This window comes from Aptenodytes patagonicus, chromosome 1 (genome assembly GCF_965638725.1).
Source record: "Aptenodytes patagonicus chromosome 1, bAptPat1.pri.cur, whole genome shotgun sequence".
In the NCBI taxonomy this organism is placed as follows: Eukaryota; Metazoa; Chordata; class Aves; order Sphenisciformes; family Spheniscidae; genus Aptenodytes; species Aptenodytes patagonicus.
Window position 1 is genome coordinate 153,330,190 of NC_134949.1, and position 25,426 is coordinate 153,355,615.

The window sequence follows — 25,426 nt, forward strand, 5'->3', positions numbered from 1 at the left end:
TTGAGGGCAAATTCAGAAAACATCATCAGGTTTGCAGATTAAGTCTGCCTCTACTTTTCTAGGCTACAATGGAGTAGGCAAGGGAGAAAGACATTACATGATAATGAATCTCTTAGGAGGACACTGGCCGAAGTGATTCAGTTCTGCAGATGGTGCTGAGATGTGGGCAGTGCTGACTTAGACAGGCATGAGCTCTTGGGGCACGTGTGCACTAATGGATCAGAGTCCAATAGAAGCTCTTCTCCAATGCAAGTCTTCTGTCTGTCCACACTTGGGAGTTCTGTACAACACACTAATACACAGCACTTAGGCATGTGAAATGTTTTTTTTCCACTTGTAATCTATGAGGCCTTCATAGGCTTTTTAAATAACAAGTTCCACAAGTGGTAGAGGTCCTAATATTTTCTCCTTCTACACTTAGGAAGAACAGCCGGAGTAGATATCAAGAACAGGTTCCTCTCTGAGGTGGCAAAAACACTTCCCACACTCAACAGAAAACGGGATTTGGTTCTCATCTACAAGAGGACAAAATTCTTCGGAAAGGCCACTAAGGAGCTGTATAGTCTGGATGACAAACAAATAGGGAACAACGTTTTATATGAAGCTTAAACACCATCAGCAGTGTAGCACTCTACTTGAGCAGGTGGCTGAGCGGAAATGAAGAAGTGGTGCAAGCAGTCTACCTTATTTAGCCATTAAGGAGGACGTTCGCATTTATATAAACCGAAGAGAGGATATACCTGAAGTATCACCCTGAACCAGTACTACACAGAAGGTAAAAAGTTTTCTAGTCTTAAGTGATTAGGAACATACACTTCCACTGTGAATGTACATGTGGACTATCACTCAGAGCCAGACATTCAGTTACTTCTCTTTCTTTTGACGCTCAATGAAGTCTGTAATTCATAGAAGATTATCTCAAGGCAGCATAAAAAAAACCCCAAGGAGCTGGGAGTTCAAATCCCTGTTGTAACAGGGATGGAAAACTTCTCTACTGAAACAAGTGACTGAGCCTAGCACATTATACAACATCTCAGAGTAGATATAGAATGCCAGGTTGTTAGCTTACATATATTAGCAACGAGGACATTTTTAAGGGAAAGCATCAAAGTTGCAGGAGCCCTGTTATGTGTGCTCTGACACTGCCAGGTATCACTCTCATATGTGGAGATTGGCTTTGAGAATGCCAGGATCTCGAATTGCAAGATCCTTTATTTCCTCAAAAAGAGGATACATACTTAGGAGATGACCTAAAGGGCCTCGTCCTTTCCAGAAAACAGGTCTGATGCGATCTCATTCCCTTATGACTTGTATGAAATTGGATAAGAACATAGCCAATGAAATAATACTTATTTTGGAATTCTGAGATGAGTTTGGAGAGGTCTGAGCAAGGCTACATCATGATGCAGTGCAATAAACACAGAAGAAGCATCTGACAGAAGTCCCAATTATTTCATCTGTTGGAATGATGCTATATTCATAAAGCAGACCATTCACACAGTGGGATGGAGAAGTAAACGTGGTAAGACATTAACTTACCTGACACTGCTAAATCAAAGTTGTCCCTTACAAAAACCTTTCATTTGGCTGTTTATAAAGCAAAAACATTGACATCACTTGTAGGTGCTTGTTGCAATGAGGTCCTCAAATAGGCATCTCCACTTGAAAATATTCTGTAACTAAAATTTGAAGCTCCCACTAAACAAGGGACAACTCCTACTAAACTAGGGACAACTGCAAAGCCTTCTTCTTTAAAGACATAAGAAAGATGTTACGATTTTTATTAGTATATTGTTACTATTTACACACTATATTGTTGTCATATTGTTTAACATTATTTGTGGAAGTAAATATTTAAAAATGGGTAGGAAACAATCATATGATTTGTATAATGTTGTGTAAAATATTCATGCAGAATAACAGCTCTTTCAGCTTGTCACACTTCCAACTAAATGGGCTCCCAATTTTCCTGGTGATTCATCTCTGCCTACTGCTTTCAATAGCATAGGGCAGGAGAAGAGAAAAATATGAGAAACCCTAATCAAACACCAGCTGAAAAATGGGACTAATCAGATGTTTCTGGGATGTTTATGGGACTGAAACCATCATTTCTAGATGACACCTGCTGAGGTAGTCTGTCAGTCATGCCTGCTTCCATAGGAAGTGGACCTTTCCATGTGGTGTCAGAGAGATGCGCAATACCATGCAACTCAGAAGACAAAAATATCCCCACATTATTGCTCCAATCTCAGTGGAAAGAGACTGACTGAAGAGAGAGTTTATCCTCTTCTGGGAGGCATACACAGTCATGCTGCTCTGGAATCCTTTTCTTCTACCCAAGGACAGAGCAATAGAACCACACTGTACATTTTTTCCTTTGACTAGCTCATCTTCTGAAGAGCACAAGGATTACAGTCTTCAGTTGTCATCTATGGTGAAAACACACTCACAGACCATGTCACTTAAAACCTGAACATTAAGGTACAGGATCCTTACCTACAATGAAATAAGCAGAGAACAAGACTAAAGGTAAGAGTAGGAATTTACTCTTTTCCCTAATTTAAGTTACCCTAATTTTACCTAAAATAGAAACAGGATAGGAACAAACAAATTATTTACTTCCATATGGCAAACTTGTCTAGGCCCAGAGGCACTTTCCTCTAGGCCTGGATTGGCATACCACTGTCAACCATGCAGTCAACCACCCCGGACCTAGGGAATAATCTAGTTAACATGGTGATGTCACAGGATGCACTGGGGCAGGGGGGAGAGGAAAAAAAAACAAAACCCAAACCCTAATACATCCAACTGCAACTAGTCAGAATATGCTAGCTAAGCATCAGCTGGCTGTACCTGCACTAGCATCTTCAGACCCAACTGGCCTCTCTACATTACACTGCCCAGCATCGTGGAAGGGTTCAACAGTGCAGGCAAAGCCTTCTCACTTGAATTCGTAATGATCACTGGAGCGAAGATGAACAGGCAACAGCCTGCTCCCAAGACAAGCCCTCGTCTCCCTTCAGTAACCAAGGACAGACATCCAGACACTACTGGCTGAAATGCTGTCACCGCCTTCCACACCCAGCTTGGCACAGCTCTGCCCCAGCTCCTTGCCCTTCAGTATAACACAGCATCCCTCATCTGTCAATTCTGTCTCAGGACACCACCAGCACAGCACAGCAGTACTGCCATGGATCAATGTCCCCCTTTTCTCCCCCAGAACCCTTCCTACCCCAGCTCAAAAACAGGCCTCTGCAGTGAAACCCCTGGTAAAACAGGTCTTCAAAGCTCTGGACCCCTGACTGTCCACAGCTACTCCTTGTGATGGAAAGCAGCCCCAGTACAACTCCTACTCCACAGATCCGACACCCCAGCCCCTCTGAATCCAAATCAGCCAAGCCCTTGCCTAGCCTCTCCTGAGCAAGGGTAGCAGCAGCCTGGCTTCCCTAGGGCATAGCCATAGCCCAAGAACAAGAAGCAGCATTTGCCAAGGTCCTGCAGTCCTGTGGCCCCCCATGCAGCTGCAGGTGAGGAAAGCACTGTGAGCCATGGAGCTGCCATCCAAATCCAGCCTATAGATTGCCCACTGGCCATCCCCAATATGCAGTCAAAAGTCATCAAGCCAGAGACCTAAGCAAAAACTGCAGTCAACATGCACTGCCTCAAACCAGAAGACAATGTGAAAGAATTGAAGCAATGGCTCATCTTGCACCATGTTCATGCACTTTGTACAGTGCAGGAGAACAGACATAAATCGAGGAGACTCTGCTGACAAAATTTCAGAGGTTTCAGATTCTGAGTGCATACAACCTACCCTTGGAAAGAAACTTCAAAATCCAAAATAATTAAGACTCAAAGGTAAAATCTTGCTCCATAAATCCCTAGAGATTTACAAAATGTGGAAGATTTCCTCCATATTATTTATCTATATTGATAAAAATGAGAGCCAGGACTGAAAAAAAAGATATTGTGGAACATTTTCTGCTATTTATTGTGCCCTGCCAAGACTTCTGTCTGATTTTCAGTCCATTTAAATGCTATCCTTAATGAACTATTCTGGCCCTCTCAGTATTTTGTTGGCAAGTACAAGACACACACAAAATGAAAAACTTTGTTTTCTACAGTTCTCTGAACTGCAAGTATCTAAATCATTCATTTTCATTCTTCCGCATAAGCATCATTAAATGTATTCAGTCTACACCAACAATAATTTTATACCTACAAGCACATATTCTAACTATAGTTGAAGTCTTTCAATGCTTTCCCTGTTAATGATATGCAAATTACTGGCATTAAAACCAGAACCTCTTTGAAGTTATTTAAATCTCAAATATTTGACTTGATCTACTCTTCTCCAAACTTCAACTATGTGGACAGCTTGAGCAAAACTGTAATCAGAACAACTTAAAATAATCAGAACAACAGGCCTTAAAACATCAGGGCGCAGTAAGATTCAGAGGAACTGTATAAGACAACCAAAAGGCTGATTTCAGACTGCTCCATTAAAGAAGTTCGTGACAGCTGGCATTATAGCTACAGCGCAGAGTATTCCAGATCCTCTGGAAAACACTTCAGCTCACAGGCAGTTGGAAGACAAATCAGTACTTCTCATAAAAGCTAGTAGGACTTTCCTGTGTCGTGTCAGGGACCACAGTGCAAACCAGAATCCAGAAGAGCAAAAGATACATCTCCTTCCACAGAGCTTCTTAGGGAAACAGCACACATCTCACCCATTATTTATTAGATACTTGACAGCACTTAAGACTATGCTTTCAGTATTAAAAAAAAAAAACAAAGGAAGCAACTTCTGCTTTGTGGTAGAGGTGACAGAATTCTATCATCCTGCTGTCAGCCTAAACAGCTGCGTTTGCCACTTCCTCATGTAGTACTTGCATAAATTAGATTTTCAGTTCAGAAATACACTATGACAAAAAACATTTTTACCAGCTGATACAGGTTTCCAATAGCTTACAGCAAATCAGCTACACGCCTCCTTTTTAGAGATTATTTCTAAATCAGTAGCATCTAGGCAATTCAGTGATCTACTTTCTCTCTTAAGACATCAACACATAAAACTCATCCCCAGTTACAAACAGCTACTTTTTCTCTTCTCCACAGCTATCCACATTACCAAATTACCTTAGTATCAGTCTGCATCAAGATCCATAAAGGGATAGCAGGGATGAGGCAAATCTACATTACTTGCAAAAAATTTCTATGCAATATGTGGTTACAGCACACCAATGTGTCTCAAAACCAGAAGTTTTAGTCACTTTCATGAATACTAATTTTTCTCTCAAAACTTAAAAGCAGGATAAGTAGCTAAATTGGAAGAAAAAATCTAATTTCATTTTCTAGGTAGAAAAGCAACATTAAGATGTGTAGCCATAGCTAAATGCATCTGGCATTCTACTGATACCATCTAATTAAAAGGAGGCAAGCAAATATGATACAGGGAACAAAGAACAGGGAGCAAGCATCAGGAGCTAACAACTAAATTTAACTACAATTATTTCAGAGCCTACACTGAAAAAAAGTACATAGACAGTGTAGAAAAACAACTTTAAAATATTTTTAAACAGTTGTGCAGGTGATTAAGCCAAATCTCAGTATTAAGAACTATCTACCTACCCCTTCTGGCTTAGATACTGTGCCCTCTATAGCAGCACTGAGAACAGAAAGTGGTGTGAAATACACAAATACACAAATAGTAAGTGATCTGAAATACATCTGCATGGGGTAGACAGTGCACGTCCTAAACTGTAAGTTGGTTTTATGTCCATTTTGACATGCCAGTCTTACAAAACTGCAATTTGTAAGCGCGTACGCTCTACTACTAAATTAAGCAAATGTAGAATGAATGTAAATTATTTCTCTAGCCCAGGAACTTCATACAGAATTTACATTTAAAGTGCAATTAGGACTGGAGCTAAAACTCTAACCCCAGTTAAGCCCACAATTTAACTGTTCAAAAGTTGAAACAAAGCCTAATCAGATGCTGGTATTCAACCAGCCTCTGCAGCCACAGAATTGCAGAGAATTGCAAGGGGCTCCCCAACAGAAGAGAGAAGTCTATTTAGGGCAAAAGCTCCAGTAAATTATTTAAACGCTTATTTCTCCAGAATAGGCAGCTCCATTTCCTGTTTCTTCCTTCCACCTCTGAGGCCACAAAACCAGTCCCAGAACTATTTCAGCAACAGTGCATCTCTGTTGGTAGCCCAAGGCAACCAAGCAGATCGGTTACGTGGTGGTCAGATAGGTAAGGAGACTTCCCTCTGCCCGTTTCCTCTCCTCTCCATTGTTTCTATAGGTTAGGCTGACAGGCAAATGTACGAAGTACCATTTTGTACCCTAACATAGCACGTTTAGGAGATAACTACTGTTTTCCTTTCTACTCAGTGAAACTCTGAGACCCTGAAATTCAGGAAACTATTGCCTCAGCAGCACACCTGATGCTGAGCTAGAAACAGGATAGTACTCGCCATTCACACAGTGCCAACATTCTCAGTTCTCAGTGCTACCATTATGGGTCACTGAGCTAAAAATGAAGCCGTTCTCTGGAAAGTAGATCCAAACTAAAAACAAGAGAACAACAAGAATTTCCAAGAGAATGACAGAACTCAGGACAGCACTTTATCTGTTACATGTAGGATTTTCTTCCTGTTCTGAGCTCAACTTACAGCCTTTGCACTGGAATCATTTGTGTTGACTACATACAGGAATCTCCACAGTCTGACTTAGCTTTTGATTTTTTCCTTGCATATCTCCAGCTTAGCGCTTTTAAACAGATTATGACACATCACTGCAGTAATGAAATAACCTTTTGATTTGTAAAATCCCTTCAAAACTTCTCTTTCATTGCTTTTCTGTTAAGTCTAATACCTCTCAATAAAAACATGTTAGTGTAAGAGCAAAGAACCATAAAGTAATTTCAACAGGACCCTGGTAGTCAATTCACAACAGCCCGAGATGCTGCATTAGCTTCTCTCACTGTTGTTCACTGTAAATGACAGATAGACTCAAACTACACCTAAGAAGGAGCAGACTGTCACAACTTCTCCTTGATGGAGTAGAAAGGTAGCAATAGAACAGGCTTTGCAACCAACACAAACTGATGCCTGCTGATTCTTGGAAATTTTGGCACAGACACCAACGAAGTTGTTTCAGGTGGAGTTAGTTTTCATGCTTTTTTTCTTTTACTTCAGTCAGCTGTGTTTTAATGACATTTTTGTTTTAATGGCAGCTAAATTTAAAGTCATTCCTTGCAGTTCAACTGTTAGTATTTTTATAAATTAATTAACTTTTGGTTATAAAAATGCCCTCTTTTCCAACAGTTTGAGTTTGCCTCAGTCATACAAAAGCGTATGAAACAACTGGAAAAAAAAAAAAACACCAACCCACGAGTTAAACCAGAATTCCTAAAAAAGCCAATTAATTTCTACTTCTTGGTCTATTTCCAGTACAAAGAAGATAGCTTTGAAGTCAGATCACTATTAATTCACGGAGTCTGAGGATGAATGTGTTCTTTCAAACTACTAAAGTGAACTTTTTCTTACCAATGAAACCCAGCTGAGAAAATTCTAGAATCATCCAATCTTCAGAAGCGAGCTGAAGTGCAAAATTTTTTATTGTGCTGAAATAATTCTGCTTGACAACGATGTCATCTTCAAGCTAGAGGAAGGCAGCAGCGATATCAACATAAATTAAAAAAAAGCACCAGCAAAGCAATAGGAAAAAGTACAGATAGGAAATACTGATTTGTAATATATTGCTAACACATAGCCATATATTTCTAATGCAAGAGCTGCTATAAAACCTAGATGCTATAGCCAAGAATAACTATTGTAGGGATCACAGTCTGTCTAGTTGTGGAGCACTAATGCAGAATCTTTCTGTAGTAAGAATTCACAAATGTAACTCAGCTTACTACTTCAGAACATTGCTTTTCTAGCTTCTCTCTTCAGAGAAAAATCATCCATGAAATAAAGTTAGACTAAGTGACATCATCAGTAGAACAAGTAGAATATCTGTATTATTTGTACACAAACGTGACTTTCTTTACTCATGCACCTAACATCACCGAAAGAATTTCTCCTCTGAGACAAGAAGCTAAGAGACACGTCTACAGAGGTGGGATCCATTTCACCTGGCTTTAGCTGTCCAACAGAAGAACATATTCCAAACTAATCATCTAGTCCGGGCAGCAGAACCGCCAAGATGTGGCGCTACAATGCCTTTAATTCATATTAAGTGCAGGCCACTGCTTTAAGGATCCTGCTTCTGCTGTCCTTTCTCCCTGTGCATTTATGCTCCCCCCCCTTGTTCTGGTACTAATATTTGTGCGACTGCCTAGTTTCAAAAAGACTGTCTCACGTTATTGACTGTGCAGCTTCCAGGAGAGCTGAGTCTCCAACAGCTCTCCAAGAGCAGTCAGCATAGCTTTGTAATAACTAGATGAGATGAGTGGGGCTTTATACCCAAAGGACACAGTCCCAAACTCTAAATATAGATCATAAGCGCAGTTACTCACTAAATCTGCAATACCTGTAGGTAAGGCTTCTACTTCAAAGCAGCAAGACACGATAGGAACAATTCTGAGCTAAATTAAATTTAAGAAGAATTGCTTAACTCTGTTCTTGAAAACCTCTTTAAAAAAGAAAAAAGAAAACAAGTCTAGCAACACATTGAAAACATATCTATACAACACAGTCATATTAAAGTGATGCTGCACTTGCCTTCAAAAGAAAGTAAAAATGGATTTTAGCTCGATTTCCACTCAAAACTATGTTGGTGTTTTTTGCCTAGATGACTCAACAGTAACTCATTTGGGGGACAAGGAAAAAACGGTAGTTAAGCTGTCTGCATTCCTTCACTTTTTTTACTAAGCATCTTAAGATAAAGTAAGTTTCACAGGACAAATTACTTTCTACTTCAGAGACTGTCCTCCACAAATTACTTCCCCATATACCATAACCTCCATACTTAATGCCCTCCTTCAACTATGGAATCAAGTTATCTCTGTTCTGCGTAGGTCCTTCTGATGTGTCCAACAGCATAATTTCTGGAGACTCATTTGAAAACTTGTCTCAAAACAAAGAAGAGAAATTTACCTGAATGTAATAAACCCCCTTTTTCTGGGCATACATCATAAGAAAACAATAATCCAAGTTTTGTTTTGTTCTCCATCTGAAATGAAATTAAAAGCTTAAGGATTATGAAAAAAGTTATTTCAGTACACATGGCAATGCAAAGTAAATCTCACTATGAACAATGATACATATTAGTGAAATGTTAGGACAGCTGCTTTTGGCATTGTTTGCTCAGGAAATCCTCTCTCTGAAAAAAAGGAACAAAGCTTTCGCCTTATGGTTTAATACAGACATAAAACTGCTTTAACTTGAATCTGATTTTGTGAAAACTACCTGACATTTCACTAAAAACACGTGCATTTTAAATGGTAATTCAGCAGGAATTACTGGGTTTTACACTGTATTTCAGGAAGAAAAACAGTAAACAAAAAAGTCTACATACAGCAAAAAAAGTATATCAAGTCTCAGTTCTCCTCCCAAAATTTAACACTAAATGAATTCAACCAAGCATAGCATTAGGCTCTGATCATGCACGGAACAGCATGCAGATAGGAATGAGATGGATTCACAGAGCACTTTTAGCATCCCCACACTTTCAAGAATTACAGTAAGAAAACATTTCAAGAATTCACATCCCACTTGCCATTTCATAAACAACAAAAGTGTGGGTGTGGGACGAGATGGGAAAAGATCTGGGGAAATAAACTAACCTCACTCTCTCTTTTGAGTCTCCAAATGTCTCTTTCAAGTTTGTCAAGTCAGGATAGTAAGTTGCAGGAGGGGCTATTACTTCCACCAAGCCAGAATTGATCTCTGTAGAAAACCTGTCAATAGAAACATCCTAAAGTCACATGAGAGATTCTGAGTTCTGTAGACTTCCTCCTTGCTTTCTGTTGGTACAGTTATTACGCCTTGTTACAATAACGACTTATTCAAATGAGGCATGTAAAATAAAAGTAGTATATAAAAAATACATTGTTTTCGTTAGCATCTTCTTCAGAGCAGTATAACCTCTTGCCCAACAATCAGAATTCTAACTAGATTCTAAACACCTCTTTTGCCTTTCTTTTTTTCAGAACCCAGTGATTTTTTTTCTATAGTTCTCTTTGAGCATATGGAATACAAGGCCCTAACACAGATGTCACAAATTTCCATTCATGTTAAACCAATCCCATCTGTTTATGTTGCACCAAATAATTTAACCCCATTTATTGTTTTACAATTTAACTGACTGAATCACTGCCATTAAGTGATTTGTCATCTATTACTCTGTTGTTGAAAAGCCCAAACCCCCAAGAAACAAAAGTGCATGATCTCCTATTTCCAGAATACTTTTTATTACTTATCACAACCTGATTTGGGAAAAATAAAAAGCAAACCCACCAATAAGCTAAGAAGTTCCCGATTAAAACTACAACTTACTCTTTTTCCAGGCTTGCAACAACACTGTTAACATAATCAAGATCAGTCTGGAAAAAAACAAACACAAAAAACAAATAGAATACTTAACAGTTTTGGAGCTGTACTTTAAAAAACCCAGTAAAATAAACAGTGGAGGTAGCTGTACTTGAAAAACCAATTTCAGCATGTAAGATATTTGAGTAATATAGGAACACATCACACATGTAACTGTCTTATGTCTAATGGGAGAAGAAACAATTTTTTTGTAAACAGAGGGGAATAATATTTGCCTCATATCTGCTTTTAACAGACAGTTCTAATCCAACTGTTGGTATTTTCTTGCAACCACTCATGCTCTTAATGACAAAATGATCACTGAGCGTTTGTGTAGGAAGAACTTTGTATTATTGTTATATAATAATAATAATAATAATAATAATAATAATAATAATAATACATATGAAAATATTACCAAGGAAAGCTTTATGGAAAACAGGGCACTGAACACACACTCTTCTTTCAAAAATACACCTCCTAAACTTTGCATTTAAAGCGTGGATGCCCCAACCACAGACAGCAATGAACATGCTGTTTTCCTGACCAGGGTTGGGTTTTTGCATCAGAGATTAAATTTGAGGGACTATCAATCCTATCAATTGCCTGGTTCTTAAAGATGCACAGATTCTAAAAATTCCTTGTTGGTTAAACTATAAATCGTGACATTCCGCAAAAGTCTAAATCACCTAACTTGCCAGAACTGGCCAATTATTCAACCTATTCACTTGATCATACACATGCATTCCAGGAAAAGAGAGTTTGTGAATTCGTAACTGTGACTGAAAATCCTAATCTTTGTTATAGAATCATAGAATCATTGAGGTTGGAAAAGACCTCTAAGATCATCGAGTCCAACCGTCAACCCAACACCACCATGTCCCTAAACCATGCCTCATCTACTCGTCTTTTAAATACTTCCAGGGATGGGGACTCAACCACTTCCCTGGGCAGCCTGTTCCAATGCTTAACCACTCTTTCAGTAAAGACATTTTTCCTCACGTCCAATCTAAACCTCCCCTGGCGCAACTTGAGGCCATTTCCTCTCGTCCTGTCACTAGTTACTTGGGAGAAGAGACCAACACCCACCTCGCTACAACCTCCTTGCAGGGAGTTGTAGAGAGCGATGAGGTCTCCCCTCAGCCTCCTTTTCTCCAGGCTAAACAACCCCAGTTCCCTCAGCCGCTCCTCAGAAGACTTGTGCTCCAGACCCCTCACCAGCCTCGTTGCCCTTCTCTGGACACGCTCCAGCACCTCGACGTCCTTCTTGTAGTGAGGGGCCCAAAACGGAACACAGTATTCGAGGTGCGGCCTCACCAGTGCCGAGTACAGGGGCACAATCACTTCCCTACTCCTGCTGGCCACACTAGTTCTGATACAGGCCAGGATGCCATTGGCCTTCTTGGCCGCCTGGGCACACTGCCGGCTCATGTTCAGCCGGCTGTCAACCAACACCCCCAGGTCCTTCTCTGCTGGGCAGCTTTCCAGCCACTCTTCCCCAAGCCTGTAGCGCTGCATGGGGTTGTTGTGGCCAAAGGGCAGGACCCGGCACTTGGCCTTGTTGAATCTCATACAGTTGGCCTGGGCCCATCGATCCAGCCTGTCCAGGTCCCTCTGCAGAGCCTTCCTACCCTCCAGCAGGTCAACGCTCCCACCCAACTTGGTGTCGTCTGCAAACTTACTGAGGGTGCACTCAATCCCCTCATCCAGATCATCGATAAAGATATTAAACAAGACCGGCCCCAGTACTGAGCCCTGGGGAGCACCGCTCGTGACCGGCCGCCAACTGGATTTGACTCCATTCACGACAACTCTCTGGGCCCGGCCGTCCAGCCAGTTTTTGACCCAGCGCAGAGTACACCTGTCTAAGCCGTGAGCCGCCAGCTTCTCGAGGAGAATGCTGTGGGAGACGGTGTCAAAGGCCTTACTGAAGTCCAGGTAGACCACATCCACAGCCTTTCCCTCATCCACTAGGCGAGTCACCTAGTCATAGAAGGAGACCAGGTTGGTCAAGCAGGACCTGCCTCTCATGAACCCGTGCTGGCTGGGCCTCATCCCCTGGTTGTCCCGCTCATGCCTTGTGAGCGCCCTCAAGATGAACCGCTCCATCATCTTCCCCGGCACCAAGGTCAGGCTGACAGGCCTGTAGTTCCCCGGATCCTCCTTCCGGCCCTTCTTGTAGATGGGCGTCACATTGGCAAGCCTCCAGTCATCCGGGACCTCCCCCGTCAACCAGGACTGCTGATAAATGATGGAGAGCGGCTTGGCGAGCACCTCCGCCAGCTCCCTCAGCACCCTCGGGTGGATCCCATCCGGCCCCATAGACTTCTGAATGTCCAGGTGGCGTAGCAGGTCGTTGACTGCTTCCTCTTGGATTATGGGGGGTTCATCCTGCTCGCCGTCCCCGTCTTCCAGCTCGGGGGGCCGAGTACCCTGAGGATAACTGGTCTGCCTGTTAAAGACTGAGGCAAAGAAGGCATTGAGTACCTCAGCCTTCTCCTCATCCTCGGTGACAATGTTCCCCCCTGCATCCAATAAAGGATGGAGATTCTCCTTGGCTCTCTTCTTGTCATTAATATATTTGTAAAAACTTTTTTTGTTGTCTTTAACGACAGCGGCCAGATTGCGTTCTAGCTGGGCTTTTGCCTTTCTCATTTCCTCTCTGCACGACCTAACGAGATCCCTGTACTCTTCTTGAGTCGCCTGCCCCTTCTTCCACAAGCGGTAAACTCTCCTTTTTTTCCTGAGTCCCAGCAAGAGCTCCCCGTTCAGCCAGGCCGGTCGTCTTCCCCGCCCGTTCTTCTTACGGCGTACAGGGACAGCCTGCTCCTGCGCCTTTAAGACTTCCTTCTTGAAGATCGTCCAGCCTTCCTGGACCCTTTTGCCCTTCAGGACCGTCTCCCACGGGACTCTCTCAACCAACGTCCTGAACAGGCCAAAGTCCGCCCTCCGGAAGTCCATGGTTGTGGTTTTGCTGCCCCCCCTCCTTACTTCACCAAGAAGCGAGAATTCTATCATTTCATGGTCGCTAAGCCCAAAATTATACTTACTAATCTAATAATTTGACATACTATTTACCAGTTTTCAAAAGAAAATTTACAGTCTATAAATCAACCCAGATCCTGGCGGCTCATGAGGATTCTGCAGAAATAGCTGCCTTTGAAATGTTGGAAACAAAGGAACAGTTCATGCTTTTTCTGATGAATTTGTAATGCAGAGTATCATTAAAGGATTATACACACAGAGAATAAATCCCTCCCAAGCATTTCTATAGAACCACTAATCTTGTTTGATAAAGGTGCTTACCCTTTGATCTTAAAAATCACCATTCCTATTTTTAAAGATTTATTTTTATGAAATCCAACATAATGCCAGTGACACACGCTTTTCCAAGAAGGACAACAGTGGATTTCTTCCAAAAGCAGGTTCTAAATACTACAAGAACATGTGAGTAGAAAGCATTTATCATAAATTTTTCATACATATTTTCTTCATAATGCTGGACAGAAGTTCTGAGAAGCAGATAAGGTGTTCACTTACTCATCCAGCAGTGAGTTCCACACAAGCAGACTCACAGGTCCATATGGACCTTGATATATCACTAACTCTTTAAATACACATATGGATTGTTCACGCACAGTTTATTACTGGAACAGAGTTTAAGACGTAACTTTTTCTGCTGTGTGTAACAGTTGCAAATCAGTGACCTAGTGACTACCTAAGAATAATTTTAGTATATCCATCTTTAACGGAAACATTTCTTTTTTCTTTTCTTTTTTAAAAACCTTTTAAACATTAAAAATACAGAAATTGTTGTTTAGTCAGCATAGGAAAAAGACAAACAATTTGAATTTCCAGTTGACACGCCAAATTTCAATTACCCAGTCTAGCATTCATAACTCAAATACTTGTTACAGTCCATACTGTAATTGCACAGAAAAAATGCAAGATTTTTATATATATAAAAAAAAAATGTATATACATACACACACAGATCAGAAACACAGCTAGTTTCTACACAGTATTCCAGAGATTAAAATAAATGCCAAACTTCATCGCAATTGGAAGCATATATTTGGTCACAAGCCTGTGACTTAGTGCAAGTCTCCTTAGAGTGAACTTAGAGTTCTGACCTATTTTGCAGATACACCATGAAACCTTGCTAGTGCTTTTAAGACCTTACACACTTATACAGAACGCACGACAATCAGAAAAAAAAGGAAGACTGGAATAAGAGGGGTTTTTTCCCTACTTCCCCTTATTTGTTTGTGTCCTTCACGCAAAAGGTTGGCAGATTTCCAGTTAGAGCTGCAATCACAATAGCTTCACATTAAAGAGATGTAGCCTGTAGACTTCCAACCTCATATTGTAATCTGTGCTGCTGTTACACAAAGTCAAGATGGTCTGGTCTAGCTGCACTGAATACGAGATATGGCAAATACCGCAGGTCCCTTCCAACCCAAACTATTCTATGATTCTATGGTTTAGCAGGCCACCTTCCTTCTGAATCAACAATCACTGCATCAGCATAGTGCAAGAGGAGATGCCACTTTTAGAATGAAAAAGAACATTGAGATTAAAAGAGTTGACACCATTTTTCACATGAGCAAATGCACTAAAAACTTGATACCCTGCCATTATTTCTAAATAAGCAGTTGCATTTATATCTACCAGCAGCATCTGAGATTCAGAACCAGGATTTCAACACCAAACTCTTCCCCTCAGGATAGCAGGTTGACTGCCATCTTTCCACATCAGAACTTCCAGAGGCAACCAACTCCTCTTGTTACCCAGCCTAACAATAAGTGGCACCTTTGCCAACACCCTTCAGCTGTCGACATGTCCCAGGAAAGTGGCACTTTTAAGTTATTTCACACAATCTCATGAAATAAATATGAGAATATGCAATAAATTTGATCAAGCTGTAACTATACCCAAGGGAAGAGTTAACTATACAGAAGACTTTGCAGGGTAGCAATGGAAGGAAATCTAAAATAACCAGATAACTGCTCTAACCTAAGGATCTTCCACGCAGTATCAATAAATTCAGCTAGTAACTGAAAAGTGACAGAAAAAAAATATCTATTATTGACCAAAATCTATTCCCCATTTTTGAGGAAGAAAGCATTTACTGCCTTGACAAAATAAGACCTAAGGTCCTCTTTACCAACCTGCAGGACACAAGACAGCTGAAAGTAATTATGAACTATGTATAACACGAAGGAGTAATACCCTTGTCTTCTCCAAGAACCTTAAACAGGACAAGACAAGTCCAGATTAATCAAAAGGAAGTCATCCATGAAAGGCAAAGTGTAACTGTTCTTCAGGCTTCAGTAAAGATCATCTGGTAGATACCAGGTTGACTTTGGGGCAGCTATGATGAACTTAAATTGTGTTTCGTGGTATCAGTGCTGCTTGCAACTATTGAAAGGAAATGTCACTGGTGATCCCAACCAAAGCAGCACAACCTGTAAGGCTACAGCTTACAAGAAAAAGGGATCCAAGAAAAAGAAGCAAAAATGAACATTTTAAGAACTAATCCTTTTCAAGCGATTAAATGCAAAATTGTGATAGGCACAACCAAAGAGTTAACAGTGCCAGCCACAAAGATGCATCTTATCAATGAATCACATGGAGCCTTACAAACAAGTTTGTCCTGTTAGGTGGATCTCTGGGAACTAATGAAAGGCATGAGTAGGGGTGGTTATTTCAATATCAGCAGTTCAAATCTTTCTGCCTGTTCTTTCTTCCTAGTCATATGAAATTACTGATCTCTGAGAGAAAGCAAGAACACTTGGAGCGAGACATCCTCCTTTTTTCATTCATACCAGATCAGACCAAACATTGATCCAGCTCAGCATCTGGCTTCCAGCAGCGGCAGCCATGAACAGATACATAGCAAAGAATAAGAACAGGACAAGCATACACAATACTCCCTCCTGCTACCATCCACGCTCTGACTGCCTTCAATTCGGGTTACTTCCTGAGACAGATGTGATTTTGTGTATTTAATATTCCCCAGTAGACTCCTCTTCAAGGTACCTCGCCAGCATCCCCTTGAGCCTATCTAAACTTTCAGCAAGAAAAGAAGATTTTAGCTTATGAACTCTATGGAGTTTCTAAGTCTGTGAACATGGCAATGTCTAAGGTTTAACTCCTTGCATCAGCAATTTTGATGAGACACACATATAGAGTGCTTTGATGAATCTCTCTAAAAGAAAACTGAGAGTCCATTGTGGAACAAACTAAAGTTTCAGACTGTCAGTGAAATAAGTTTTTAAATTTCCTCAGTTTTTATAAGATGCTGCCCTACAATTCTCTAAAGTACCTTCTCTAGTTTAGATGAGGCTGCATTTCAAATTTGCAATTATTCTAAGGTTTGCCTGAACAAACATTGCTATTCATAACAAACACACAAAGAACCAGAGCAGCAATGAACTTTCCAATCTTTTTTATTGATTTTTATGAGTGAGTGCGCGCATAGCAAAGTAGTAGAATATATTAGCTAGTAGACAAAACAAGAGGTTAGAAAGTTCTGATTAACAGCTAGCCAACTGTCAGACAAAACCAAGATTTCTAGTTTTAAGAATCAACCCTTTCATACTGTTAAATCCTACCTACTTCATACCTTCAAGAATGACAGAAGGTGAACTGTTTCTCAAAATGCAAGGAAAACCACGGCATTTAAGACCAAAGGTCTATCTACTGTCTTAGCCAGTAGCAGGTGCATAGAAAAAAAAAGGTGCAACCATAGAATCATAGAATATCTCAAGTTGGAAGGGACCCATAAGGATCATGGAGCTCAACTCCCTGCTCCTCGCAGGACTGCCTAAAACTAAACCATATGACTAAAAGCATCTTCTAGACACTCCTTGAACTCTGACAGGCTTGGTGCTGTGACCACTTCCCTGGGGAGCCTGTTCCAGTGACCAACCAGCCTCTCAGTGAAGAACCTTTTCCTAACGTCCAACCTAAACTTCCCCTGACGCAGCTTCATTCCATTTCCTCGTGTCCTATCACTGGTCACCAGAGAGAGGAGATCAGCACCTCCCCCTCCGCTGCCCCCCTTGAGGAAGTTGTAGACTGTGATGAGGTCACCCCTCAGCCTTCTCTTCTCCAAGCTGAACAAGCCAAGTGACCTCAGCTGCTCCTCGTAAGTTTTGCCCTTGAGGACACCTTCGTCGCCCTCTTCTGGACACACTAACAGTTTGATGTCCTTATATTGAGGTGCCCAAAACTGCACACACTGCTTGAGGTGTGGCCGCACCAGTGCAGTGTAGAGTGCAATAAAGAGGGTATGTACAGAATGAACCCTCCTTCCCTTCATATACCTCCCAGTTCTTGGTAATCAACAGTTTATAATTCCTAGGCCTGACTGGTATCCATACCATTATATTCAATAGCTCCTCCTGGATCCGGTCTTTGTGAATTTTCCTGATTCATTTCAGAACCCATTTACTCACTTGCATTTCACAATATCCAGCAGCAACAAGGTCCACAATTTAGCTACGTACCAAGTGAAAAATAGTCTTTGGTTTAGATTTTGCCTCTTAATTTCATTTTGCAGTAACTAGATTGCACCTGTATCACCATGTCAAACTGAGAATCGGTTCTAATCCACATATGTAAAATCTAAACGAGCAAGACAGTGAGTCCAAACAGGGCTGGAGCCAGGCTGACACACAGGCAGAGCAAGCGCACAAACACTTTGCATCAGACTGTACAAGACACGGTCTTGTACTCCAGCAGTACCAACAAGACATGGTACTGCTAGAAGAAACAAAAATAGCCTTGAAGTTCAGACATCTACATTCCATTGTAAAGTATCGGATTCCTGTCCCTGCTTTTATTTCCCATCTCGCCCCTCCTGCAACAACTTATGCAGTGATACCGGTTACATTACAAATTAAGTTTCCCTTAGTTTGCCACTAAGCACTACTCTTATTTCAATTCCCATGACTTGTCCACCTGACATGATCAGAAGTGCTAAACACTGGACTTTGGCAATATAAAGTGCTACAGAATGGCAGCTGCCATGAAAAATTAAACTGTATGCGTCAACATTGGCACCTGGCTAGTGAAAAACTTCGTTTTCACATTAGGTTCTCCAAATGGGATGGAAAAAGAAAAACAACCCCAAACTACAAAAAAGCAAGTAAAACATGATGGAATGCCATGATACAGTGCACAAACAATGTAACTGTAGCATCTTCTTGTTCTGGAAGTTTGATTTGCAACCTTAGCTTTTTTTAAAGCTGTAATTTTCAATATAGATACTGAAATGCTCTGTAAAAGGTACAAGTTTTCAGCAGCTGACTCTGCTTTGAGCAAGGGGGTTGGACTAGATGATCTTCTAGAGGTCCCTTCCAATCTCAGTGATTGTCTGAATCTCGGATCTTGCCTTAACAGACCAAACCTCTGTTTGGATTAAATTTCTATTTTAGTTGCAAAAAGAGTCAGTTTTAAGAAGAGAAGTGAAAATAGAAGCAAAGATGGCACTAAAATTCCAAAGATTTTTTTTTCACAAGCCACTAGGAAAGGAAATTAAGATGCAGAATATCAAAATACTACAAATTCAAGAAGAGAAGCTACAGGAAAAGAGGGGGAAAATTCAGACATTAACTGTACAGTACATTCTAAACAGTGTGGTTTATCTAGACTGTTAGATTATCCAGATTCTTAAATGAAATCTACTATAAGTAAGTCTTAACTTATTCAAGAACATCTTCCAAAAAAAGAAAAAAATCCCTGAGAAACAACCATGTTAATCTGCAAAGCGTGGTCATTTCATTGCTTACTAATTTCTACAGTTTTATTTGATCTTTCATCATCACTGTAGAATAGGGGTGGAATAATTTTACAATGTATTTCAAATAATAACAAACAATGCAAAATTGAACAGCCTCCAGAAAAGGCAAAGCAAACATATATTTGCCTTGAAATGGTGAAAGTACCTATGAATATAATTACCTATATAGAAGGCATTAAAATTCACATAGGAAAAAGCTGCCATTAAAGTGGCATTTGGACCTATTTTTGGATATTTATGCAGTGAAGAAAAAGCCCTAAGGAATAAAAGTGCAGTAGTGGTTTCCAGTGGTTGCAATAGTGTACGGATATAAATAAAGCCTGTGGAAAAAGGTAATGACATCTGTTAAGAGTTCAACAAATGCAGCTGAAAAAAATTATTTTCAGGAATACAGTGTCTGCTTTCAGATCTGAAGCAGCAAGTTCAAGTTAAATACAGGGAACATGAGAAGAAGATGCAAAGCAAAAAACAGGAATGCAGAATACTGTCATAACATAGCCCTCTAATGTTACATAAGCAAAAGGTAGCCTCTGTGTCCTACATGAGCTAATGACTTCATCCCTCCCTTACTGAAAGTCCCCACGCTCCCACACAGGTAAGAAATATCTTTCCCTCTCCAGTCATTTCTGTGATTAACCCAATTCAGTTCAGGACAGAGTTTCACAATGCAAAGCCTTTGGCAGCAATAGCAGGAATACAAATACATTCTTGTATCACTCCACTCTCATTTCTCCCTACCCTCGTGCCCTGCAATCGTGAAGGCATATGTCCATACAGATTGTGCTGTGAAGCACAGCACCACATCAGAGAACAAGTTTAGCTTTTAAGGCCAGCCAGAACAAAAACAAAAAAAAAAGGGGGGGGACAATTCAAAACAGGACATTCAGATGTAAGCTATGTTAGTGTCATACGGTCATACAGCCTTCTACTAGTTTTGTGCATATTACAGATGAAGCCTGGTTTGTAGAGTCTGAAAGAAAGCAGAATATGTGGCCTGGCAACCTGGGGAAGCTTCTTCTTGTCCTTGGGTGAGCCTGTAAATCATTGAAAAGGTCTAGGTGGTTTGTTTTCCAGAAGAAGATAGGTAGTTGCTGTGTACAGTCAAAAGCACCCTTCTATGATATGTGTTCTTTATTTGGAGGACAGAAGGAATTTGCTCTCGTTATCTTTAGGCCAAGGCAGACCACAGCAGCAAAATTTGACAGTGTTGTCCAAAACTCAAAATGTCAATTCAGTCAATCATCCAGGTATGAAGTCACCTGCTACAATGTTTCTGAAATAAGATTATTACTGTCACTTTCCATCTCACAAATACACTAGATGTTACCAAAGAGATCAGACACAACTCTGCCTATTAACAGTGATGTTCCCTTACCAGAAGCATCAGATAGTTACCGTGGTCCAGGTGCATCTCAGGAGGTATCTTATAGATAGAGAAGCATTTCAGTCATTCAAGTCTAGGGCTTGAGAAAAGAGCACAATCCTGAATTTTATCTTTGTGCTGAGATACTAAATTTGTCTCAGGTACATTGAAGTTTTCAAATCCCGTCAAGGATCTTTTCTGAGAGCTAAGGAAGATTTTTATCATTGGTTTAATCCCATGTAAAAACTTTGCCAGTCACTGCCATGAAAAGAGGAGTGTAAAATTCTATGATGGTGCCCCATATCAGCAGCCCATACTCTTTGGGTACCAAAGCTTAGACGCCAAAGAAGCGGGGATTTCAACAGCAGCTTAAATATCTCAAATGCTCACTGACAGGCCAAGCTACCCTTCCAGATATAAGAGTTGGCAGTATATCTTGAAGCTGTGTTCATCCTGATCAGTTTTGAGTGAGATGTCCAAAACAAAGGCTACCATCTGTGTAGGCCTTTAAAATTACCTGGTGAAGATAATGTATCATTTGGCACAACAGCCTTGTCTAGCTTTGATTTCTTTTTAAAGAAATATATATATTATATACATATCTATGTATATGCTAAGATCTACCGGTCTTTCTCCAACTTGAGATGTGCAGTCAGATCTTTTGAGGACTAGGAATACAGTCTGCAGGGCAGCTCCAGGAAGGAGCGGCTCATTTTCAACAATTAATGGAAAGATTGGAACATCTCTGTAGCCAGGATGATACGAATACATCTGAGTTGACAGCAAGAGAGACAAAATATTCCTTTGTTTTCTACCAAGAGATCTGCTGATCAAAGACATCTATAATTCAGGCTCAGAGCAAGAAGAGGTGAAAATACAGGCATGTTTATTCTGCTGGAGAAGTTTTCCATATTGCACTCTAATGTTAATACATGCAAAACAGGTTCAGCAAAGTTTGACCCAGTATGTGCACTCAGTGCTTAATTTGCTAGGCTTTGTTCATACCAGCACACAGGATGGTGCCTTACTGGGTGCTTGTCATGCTGACCCAACCAGTACAGAAACTTTTCCAAAGAAATAATAAAGAAAAAAAGATTCTCCACAAAAGGAGGACAGAGAAAACACTATTGGAGATCAACATCTTTTAATTTAGCAGCCACTGCTTATATAAAGAGATGACACGGTGACAGTAAAAGATATTCAAGACATGCAAGTTTCTCTAGCCTAAATGAATTAGAATCATAGGATCATAGAATCATTAAGGTTGGAAAAGACCTCTGAGATCATCGAGTCCAACCATCAACCCAACACCACCATGTCCACTAAACCATGTCCCTAAGCGCCTCATCTACACGTCTTTTAAATACCTCCAGGGATGGGGACTCCACCACTTCCCTGGGCAGCCTGTTCCAATGTTTCACCACTCTTTCAGTAAAGAAATTTTTCCTCACGTCCAATCTAAACCTCCCCTGGCGCAACTTGAGGCCATTTCCTCTCGTCCTATCACTTGTTACTTGGGAGAAGAGACCGACACCCACCTCACTACAACCTCCTTTCAGGGAGTTGTAGAGAGCGATGAGGTCTCCCCTCAGCCTCCTTTTCTCCAGGCTAAACAACCCCAGTTCCCTCAGCCGCTCCTCAGAAGACTTGTTCTCCAGACCCCTCACCAGCCTCGTTGCCCTTCTCTGCACACGCTCCAGCACCTCAATGTCCTTCTTGTAGTGAGGGGCCCAAAACGGAACACAGTATTCGAGGTGCGGCCTCACCAGGGCCGAGTACAGGGGCACAATCACTTCCCTACTCCTGCTGGCCACACTAGTTCTGATACAGGCCAGGATGCCATTGGCCTTCTTGGCCGCCCGGGCACACTGCCAGCTCATGTTCAGCCGGCTGTCGACTAACACCCCCAGGTCCTTTTCCGACAGGCAGCTTTCCAGCCACTCTTCCCCAAGCCTGTAGCGCTGCATGGGGTTGTTGTGGCCAAAGGGCAGGACCCGGCACTTGGCCTTGTTGAACCTCATACAGTTGGCCTGGGCCCATCGATCCAGCCTGTCCAGGTCCCTCTGCAGAGCCTTCCCACCCTCGAGCAGATCAACACTCCCGCCCAACTTGGGGTCGTCTGCAAACTTTCTGAGGGTGCACTCAATCCCCTCATCCAGATCATCGATAAAGAGATTGAACAAGACCGGCCCCAAAACTGAGCCCTGGGGAACACCGCTCATGACCGGACGCCAACTGGATTGAACTCCATTCACCACAACTCTCTGGGCCCGGCCGCCCAGCCAGTTTTTTACCCAGCGCAGAGTACACCTGTCTAAGCCGTGAGCCGCCAGCTTCTCGAGGAGAATGCTGTGGGAGACGGTGTCAAAGGCCTTACTGAAGTCCAGGTAGACCACATCCACAGCCTTTCCCTCATCCACTAGGCGAGTCACCTAGTCATAGAAGGAGACCAGGTTGGTCAAGCAGGACCTGCCTCTCATGAACCCGTGCTGGCTGGGCCTCATCCCCTGGTTGTCCCGCTCATGCCTTGTGAGCGCCCTCAAGATGAACCGCTCCATAATCTTCCCCGGCACCGAGGTCAGGCTGACAGGCCTGTAGTTCCCTGGATCCTTCCTCCGGCCCTTCTTGTAGATGGGTGTCACATTGGCAAGCCTCCAGTCGTCCGGGACCTCCCCCGTCAACCAGGACTGCTGATAAATGATGGAGAGCGGCTTGGCAAACTCCTCCGCCAGCTCCCTCAGCACCCTTGGGTGGATCCCATCCGGCCCCATAGACTTGTGAGTGTCCAGGTGGCGTAGCAGGTCGTTGACTGCTTCCTCTTGGATTATGGGGGGTTCATCCTGCTCACCATCCCTGTCTTCCAGCTCAGGGGGCCAAGTACCCTGAGGATAACTGGTCTGCCTGTTAAAGACTGAGGCAAAGAAGGCATTGAGTACCTCAGCCTTCTCCTCATCCTCGGTGACAATGGTCCCCCCCGCATCCAATAAAGGATGGAGATTCTCCTTGGCTCTCTTCTTGTCATTAATATATTTGTAAAAACTTTTTTTGTTGTCTTTAACGACAGCGGCCAGATTGCGTTCTAGCTGGGCTTTTGCCTTTCTCATTTCCTCTCTGCACGACCTAACGAGATCCCTGTACTCTTCTTGAGTCGCCTGCCCCTTCTTCCACAAGTGGTAAACTCTCCTTTTTTTCCTGAGTCCCAGCAAGAGCTCCCCGTTCAGCCAGGCCGGTCGTCTTCCCCGCCCGTTCTTCTTATGGCATACAGGGACAGCCTGCTCCTGCGCCTTTAAGACTTCCTTCTTGAAGATCATCCAGCCTTCCTGGACCCCTTTGCCCTTCAGGACTGTCTCCCAAGGGACTCTCTCAACCAGCATCCTGAACAGGCCAAAGTCCGCCCTCCGGAAGTCCATGGTTGCGGTTTTGCTGGCCGCCCTCCTTACTTCACTGAGAATTGAGAATTCTATCATTTCATGGTCACTAAGCCCAAGACGGCCTCCGACCACCACATCTCCCACCAGTCCTTCTCTGTTTGTAAACAGCAGGTCGAGCGAGGCACCTCCCCTGGTAGGCTCCCTTACCAGCTGTGTCAGGAAGTTGTCTTCCACACACTCCAGGAACCTCCTAGGCTGCTTCCTCTCTGCCATGTTGTATTTCCAGCAGATGTCCGGGAAGTTGAAGTCCCCCACGAGAACAAGGGCTAGCAATTGTGAGACTTCTGCCAGCTGCCTGTAGAATGCTTCATCCGCCTCTTCATCCTGGTTGGGTGGTCTATAACAGACTCCCAGCAGGATATCCGCCTTGTTGGCCTTCCCCCTCATCCTTACCCAGAAACACTCAACTGTATCATCATCACAATTGTTGAGCTCTAGACAATCAAAACACTCCCTAACGTACAGGGCCACCCCACCGCCCCTCCTTCCTCGCCTGTCCCTTCTGAAGAGTCTATAGCCATCCATTGCAGCACTCCAGTCATGAGAGTCACCCCACCATGTTTCTGTGAGGGCGACTAAGTCATATCTCTCCTGCTGCACAATGGCTTCCAGCTCCTCCTGTTTGCCGCCCATGCTGCATGCATTGGTGTAGATGCACTTAAGCTGGGCTATCGATTTCGCCCCCAGCATCGGCATGCCACCCCTAGGCTCATCTCTAGTGAGCCTGGTTTTATCTCCTTCCCCCTTCAAACCCAGTTTAAAGCCCTCTCAATGAGCCCCACCAATTCATGAGCAATGATCCTTTTCCCCCTGTGAGATAGCTGGACTCCATCTGTTGCCAGCAGGCCTGGTGCTGTGTAAACCTCCCCATGATCAAAAAAGCCAAAATTCCTCCGATGGCACCAGCCCCTGAGCCACATGTTGATCAGGTGTGTTTTCCTGCTCCTTTCGGTATCCTTCCCTGCCACCGTAGGGATTGAGGAAAACACTACCTGTGCTCCCGATCCTTCAACCAGTCGCCCCAGTGCCCTGAAGTCCCTTTTGATCACTGCAGGACTTCTCTCTGGAACCTCATCACTGCCAGCCTGTATAACCAGCAGCGGGTAGTAGTCGGAAGGCCGTATCAGACCAGGGAGTTTCCTAGTAATGTCTCTGACCCGGGCCCCAGGGAGGCAGCAGACTTCCCTGTGGGATGGGTCCGGTTGGCATATTGGGCCCTCTGTTCCCCTCAGAAGGGAATCGCCTACAACAAATACCCTCCTTTTTTTCTTAGCAGAGG

General features: G+C 42.5%; 1 protein-coding gene across 2 annotated transcripts in view; it reads right to left on the bottom strand.

Annotated features, from left to right (window-relative positions):
* The window catches only part of MGAT4A (alpha-1,3-mannosyl-glycoprotein 4-beta-N-acetylglucosaminyltransferase A), an 89,738-nt gene that overhangs the window by 19,542 nt on the left and 44,770 nt on the right, over window positions 1-25,426 (bottom strand). For both annotated transcript variants that reach the window (XM_076359276.1, XM_076359285.1), the window contains exons 6-9: window positions 10,512-10,558; window positions 9,800-9,913; window positions 9,111-9,186; window positions 7,557-7,671 (exon numbers count right to left, since the gene is read on the bottom strand). In XM_076359276.1, coding sequence (XP_076215391.1) covers window positions 7,557-7,671; window positions 9,111-9,186; window positions 9,800-9,913; window positions 10,512-10,558 — 352 coding nt within the window. The remainder of the gene's footprint in view (window positions 1-7,556; window positions 7,672-9,110; window positions 9,187-9,799; window positions 9,914-10,511; window positions 10,559-25,426) is intronic.